This window comes from Podarcis gaigeae (assembly GCF_964106915.1).
Source record: "Podarcis gaigeae genome assembly, chromosome: 5".
Taxonomy (NCBI): Eukaryota; Metazoa; Chordata; class Lepidosauria; order Squamata; family Lacertidae; genus Podarcis; species Podarcis gaigeae.
Genome location: NC_139681.1, coordinates 25,939,257 through 25,945,766, shown reverse-complemented (window position 1 = coordinate 25,945,766; position 6,510 = coordinate 25,939,257). Strand labels below are relative to the sequence as shown.

Below are 6,510 nucleotides of genomic sequence, written 5' to 3'. Positions count from 1 at the left end.
CCCACTCTGGAAGAATGGCAGATGCAGCTGATGGACTATATGCAACTGGCTGAGATGACTGGCAGAATTCGAGACCTGGGAGAAGAGAGGGTTGAAGAAGATTGGAGGAAATTTAAGACTTATTTACAAAAATATTGTGATTTGGTGGAAAGTTAAGTAGGATGTTTGATCATAAATAATTGGCCACCACAAAATCGGATCGAAATGGGATGTAAAGTGAGATTAAGAGAAATTAATTTACAGAGGATTATATTTAAATAAGTGGTTATAAAATTTGCAAATTAGATGATAAATTGCTGGGAAAAATTTATGATGATGAAAATGGCAGCGGGAGATGTGAGGAAGTCCAAAGAAGTCATGAAACTCTGTTGAGATAAAAGAAAGGTTGTTTATCTTTGTACTTTATTTTGTAAAAACCCCTAATAAAAATTTATTAAAAAAAAAAAGAAATAGCTTTCTCTGCTTTAAAAGTAGGAAATTAGAACATGAACAACAACAACAAAAGGAGTACCAGTTAAAATCTGGAGAAATATTTTACTGCCCTCAGTCCCATTAACAGGTCTTCTTTGGCACTTGAGAATGGTCACAAGTAGTTTGCCTTTTTTTTTATTCATAGAGAACAAAATTTACAAAGTCATTCATACATTTTTCTTTTTTTTCTTTTTTTCTTTTGTTTGTTTTTTACTGACTTTGAAAATTGGGAATATTCAAAATACACTTTTTACCCCACTTCATTCTTTCATTATTTACAGATATGTACAAGAAAAATGTAAGAGTTCATTTTAATTGTATTAAAAATCTTTGCTGGTTGATTTCATTATATGGATGTTCCATGGGACGACTCCATGGCTTCTGGAATGACTCCCCCTGGCACAGACTGAAAGGACATTGGGATAGGGGTTTTCACAGGGCTCTGACGAAATAGTCCTCCGTTTGGTGATCTGTGTTTACACTGTATAGAGGGCATGGTAGCTGAGCTGCTCAGAGGCAGCGGCAGGTTGCTACCAGAGGCACCTGTGAGTGTCCTGCTGGCACCATGAGTTGTCTGTTCTGGTAAAAAGGAGGTGACAGAAAGTTGTGTGTTCTGGTATTCACGGACAGGCTCTAGGGTCTGACTGGGTGGCATGCCCCCAATCTCCAAGGCTGAGATTTCGATGGATGCTGGGGAGAGTTGCTTGTGAGCTAAATCTTCATCAATTAAACTGTTCATACGTCTGTGGACCTGTTCCAGGTTCACTTCTTTATCCTATGAGAGAAGAGAGAAAAGTTTATTAATCCTGAAGTATTGGGGAGGCTCTATTCCCATCCAAAGAGAAAGTGGTGACAAATTTTTCTAGTTCCCATGTAATTTGCCCTTCTCCCCACAGTAAAGCCTAAATGTATGTCTTTGTGGCGTCTGGGTCTAGGCTGCTATTATGAGGACTCCTTTGACTATCTTTGCTGATTTAGATCAGCCTTCCATAACTTGTGACCTACCCAGTTAACTCACCAGGCATGTATGATGGGCCACTAGCTATTTAATAAACCTCTTCTTGTTGTTTTCTAACAGTGGAATTAGAAAAGTCGGTGGTTGTCAAACACCTGATAGTATATGACCAGTGGTTTGGGTGTGCTTGATGAGTCACAGGTTGTGTGGACTGATCTAAACATGGTGGCCCAAGCCTTGACAGATGGCACCCTAACTTTTGATTTCCAGAGTATTACAGGCAGAAATCCTTTTGCCTTTAGGTCATTTGATCCTTGCATGGCTAAAACAAAAGCAAATGTCTCTGATATTTCATGGTGTGGACTCTTAAGACCAACTTAATGCCCTTTGATTATATTGTTGCACACCATCACAAGTCTGATTTATTTCACATACCTGCACTGAGAAACCACAATTGGCAGTGGATTCTCAGCGCACACAGCAGATTCTTGATGTACACAGCAACAGATAATGCTCTTTCACTCATGATAATGTACACTGGTTTCCTCCATTGTTTATGCGAAATGTCGTGCATGAAGTGGCCCTGGGAATGTAAGGGGATAGATGCCAGGATAGTAGTGGTGGGGCAAATAATTTAGCCATCAGCTTGACAGAAGACTAGCAAATATGAACTTAACTGTAACCTATGCAAGACATGACCTGTTGTGGACAAAAGTCTCAGAAGTTGATACAGAAAGAAAACACTTGGAGATGACGAAGGAGAGGAGCAGCACAAACATTTGTTAAATGTTTGTATATGGATTATGACTATAAATTCAGCATCAGAAAAAGTACTAAAGCCTACTGTGAATACAAGGAATAGTGTACGCCACAACCCACACCAGATACCCAGGCACTTGCCCCATGCACTATCCAAATCACCCTGCTTTATATGAAAGTCATACAAGCCAAGAGCCTGTTATGTACTGAAGTTCTCACCCTGGGCCAGCAGGGGGATACTGTAGATAGTTTTCACTCCGGTCCACATATGCAAATAAGGGATTGAAAGTGACATTCAGTGATTGGATAGTTACAGAAAATGGTTACTGTTGCGTTCCAGTGGAGCTCTATATAAGCAGGCTGGCTGAACCCTTCAGTTCAGTTCAGTTCTGGCCTATGCATAATCAAGAGCTGTTTGAAGAATCGCTGTGTTGTCTGTTATGTTCACCCGCAACTTAACAGAGCCAATGCAAGCTGGAGGGACATTTCTTCCTGTCAGATATTGCTCAGGTGATTAATAAATGTTCAGGAAGCTAGAGGGCAAATAGTTGCACTAACATTAATAGCTTCAACTATGTACAATATAATATTTCCATGGCCCACCACAGAGTTTCCCATTGTTCCAGCCCATTAATGTCTGTAGATAGGAAACAACATGGGACAAGAAAATGATCTGGGTACTCCCAATATGAAGTTTTTCTGGCCCCGTGGAAAGTCAGTAGTGGCACAAGAAGCAATTGTGCTATGGGCCATCTCTGTGCACAGAGACATTACAGGAGTAAAGTAGGATAGAGTAGTGAAAATCATGCTACCCCTTTAGTGTCATCCAAGCTTGAAGCAGTTGCAGGTAAATAAGAAAAACCTATCAACAGATATGGCTTGCAAAGCCAGCTTCCTTAATGAATAATTGTGCGCATCTTTCAAAAAGATTCTTCCCTTGACAGTTCATCAAACGTATTTTGAGCTGTGAGCCAATTACATTTATCTACAACAAACAAGAGTTGTGAGAGACACCAACACTGACATCTATGCTAGGAAGTCTTTTTTCTAAAAAAGCTAATTGAATAGAAACTAGAATATGTCATTTGTATTTCAAGGCAACATGGCCAGTTGGAGGGGAAATTTTTGCCACTAATATTTAATCAGAAAAACTGGCATTACTCAAATAATTATGGCAACCATATTGGGATTTTATGGGTGGGGAGTGGCAGAGATCTAGCAGTGAGCAAGTGTAAAGAAAAAGGTCAAATTGACCTGGTTTTTTTCTGGTCAGTTGGGTGACTTTATTGAATCAGGATTGGCCTGTATGGGGTACTCAAGTACTCTGTAACTCTGTACTTACATCCTTGTTGTTTATCCAAATAAAAACTATAAATAAAAGAGGATTGCCAAATACCTGAAGTGGCCCCCTTATAATTTGGGTGTGCTATATGAAATCTGAAAATGCTTTGTCCCATCCTCTCTTTTAAGAAGGGAAAGGGGGGGGGAAAATGATGCCAGTTCATTTGTCTAACTGGTCCACTACCTGGATTCAATCAATCAGAGGAAATGATGAACAGTATAGTCCTATAGAGGGAAGTGAGTTTCATCTGTAAGGTGCCCACTTGGTTTTTACAGCAAATGTAGTTTATTTGTAGTGACTTTAAAGGAAGAACATAGGCACACTAGCTAAAAGAGATGAAAACTTTCATATAACAACTTGGCACTTTCCATCTCAGAAGGCATGAGACATGATAATGCCGTTAAATCATATTCCAAATACCACAAGAAAATGTTTTGTTTTACAGTCCCTAATGAAGATATCAGTTTTCATTAGCTTTAAATGTAAAAGAGATTTGTTTTAAGACAGGTGATGCAGAAATGCATCTGCATAATATAGGGAAAGTGAAGAAAAATAGATGGAAATGAAAACAGTGGTATAGCATATATACCTACCGTTCACTATAATGGCACTGTCTTGAATTTAATATGAAGTGAAAAACAATGGACTGCATTAAATGATTTATTTGCCTTAGTGGAAATCACACCCACTTTAAAAAGCTGCGGCACTTAGTTTTGGCTGATCCCCCTATCCACTCAAGGCCTCCCATCTCCCATGGCACAATGGGTCAGTGCGTTTGGCTGTTAACCAGATGTTTGGTGGTTCAAGCCCACCCAGGGACGGCTGTGGGTAGGATTCCTGCATTGCAGGGGGCTGGACTAGATGACCATGGGGGTCCCTTCCAACTCTACAGTTCTCCGATCCCCAAAAGCTGCAACTGAGAGTTGGAACAGATTGAGATATGATGTCAAGGACTGTAATATGCGGTGGCTATCCTGACTTTTGTAAGCAGAAGCAGCTTCTGCTAAGCAAGCCAATGTCTTGTTCCAAAAATCTCACACTGAAGGTGAACATAATGACTATTGGCAAAGTGGTATCTTACCACGGTGTGCATATAATCACTTCGTATGATGGTAATCCATGTGACATGAAGAATTGTGCTTCTAGTTTAAAAACTGAGGATGTCAGTCATGTTTCCAAGAACGTGGCTGCTTGAAACCTGACCAAAGGCACCCCACGCTTATAATGTATATAACCCATAAGGGAATAATTTTTTAAATAATTCTGCATTCACTCCCTCCGTTAATACTTTCCAATTTGTCTAGTCCATTTGCAAGGCCATAATTCCAATTCATTCTGTCAGAATTTGAGTGGCAGAGGTTTCGTTATTATCGCCTGCCAAAAGGAAGAAATGGGAGTAACACATGTATTTTGTTGTGATTTTAAAATAACCGCTATGCACTGTTAAGCTAAATAGATGAATAAACAGTTGGCTTTTAATATACATTAATTTACACCCTCATTAGTCAAGGTTTTCAATACTTAGCAAGGTGTAATCACTGAATATAGATACATGTGGAAAACAAGACTCAGTGGTGTACATTAATTTAGCACTGTCAACTGACCTAGTCAAACATCACTTAATGCTACATAAAATTTGCTGACTGCATTCAGAATGCAGTTTTGCTGGGCTTAGTTTGGCAATTACTGGCACTTATTAAATCAGACTGGAGCTATATTCCAGATCTCTTCTATGTTATGAAGCGACCAAACCTGTTCCAGAAACTACAGGGACCCCCCCCCCCCCCGAAGACAAATAATCAAGGCAAGTTAAGCAGTCAAATGATGAGATGGTATATAGCATCCATTTATTTATTTAACTATTTGATATCTCAGACTTTTAGCTTAGGCTGGACAAGTGAATACTAAGAGGTGATATTATCGCCATCTACAAATATCTGAAGGGCTGTCACATGGAAGATGGAGCAAGCTTTTTTGTGCTCCTTCAGAGGACATGAACCGATGGATTCAAATTACAAGGAAAGATGTTCTGAGAAAATATTAGGAAGAACTTTCTGATGGTAGTGGGCAGTTGAGAGTGGAATGGACTGTCTCAGAAGGTAGTGGGCTCTCTTTAATTTGATGTTTTTAAACAGAGGCTGGATGGCCATTTGGCAGGGGGGTTTAGCTATGATTCTTGAACTGCAGGGTGTTAGACCAAATGACCATTGGGGTCCCTTCCAAGTCTATGATTCTAGGATTCTAACCAGTGGGGTCCTGGAAGCAAAATTGAAGTTGCTAGGCAGGCTGTTGGAAGTCAGGGCCTCCATGATATGCTACCAATTCCATTTGCAGAGACAGCCAGACAGCTTTAGCCATGTAGCCTCCATGTGTGAATCAGACATTGGAGTCAGGAGGAAGGGTTGGATTTGTTAGGCACTGGGGAATATTTTGAGACAAGCCAGGCCTGGACAAGAGGGATAGATTCCGCTTGAATCAAGATGGAACCAGACAGTTGTCACTCCATATCAAAAAGGTGGCAGAGGAGCCTTTGAACTGATTGGGGGGGGACCAGAGGGAGCTGAGCCAAGTCATATTGATACTCTTGCATTTAATTGTAAATATCATCTAGGCCCATGCTATCATTTACTCTGTGTTAATGGCAGACCCAACAGTTCACATGTGATTAGATTTTAGCCCCCTTCTTCCAGATCCATTGTGAGACTAAACATTTTAAAATGTAGATATCCAAAGAAGTTTATTAACATACTCTGTTTCAGAAGCCAGTGCAAGGCAAGCTATTTTCAGAGTAAATTACTATAGCTTGGAAAAGAAAAGAACAATTGACAAGGTAATAATTGGATGGGAGGTAGTGATCCTCAAACCACAACCATTATTTTGCTGGAAAGTAGAGTGCAAATGTAAAGAAAGTTGGAATGGGCAACTAGATTAGCCCAAGCTAAGGTAGCAAGACAAAACATCTGAGTTTGAAAGAAATGATGAT

The 6,510-nt window shown here is 39.9% G+C and overlaps 1 protein-coding gene across 5 annotated transcripts in view; it reads right to left on the bottom strand.

The window, feature by feature from the left end:
• Window positions 1–520: 520 nt before the first annotated feature.
• GRID1 (glutamate ionotropic receptor delta type subunit 1) overlaps window positions 521–6,510 on the bottom strand; it is a 703,469-nt gene continuing 697,479 nt past the window's right edge. For all 5 annotated transcript variants that reach the window (XM_083740291.1, XM_083740292.1, XM_083740295.1 and 2 more), the window contains one exon: window positions 521–1,246. In XM_083740291.1, the coding sequence (XP_083596417.1) occupies window positions 818–1,246 (429 nt within the window). In that variant the 3' untranslated portion in view covers window positions 521–817. The remainder of the gene's footprint in view (window positions 1,247–6,510) is intronic.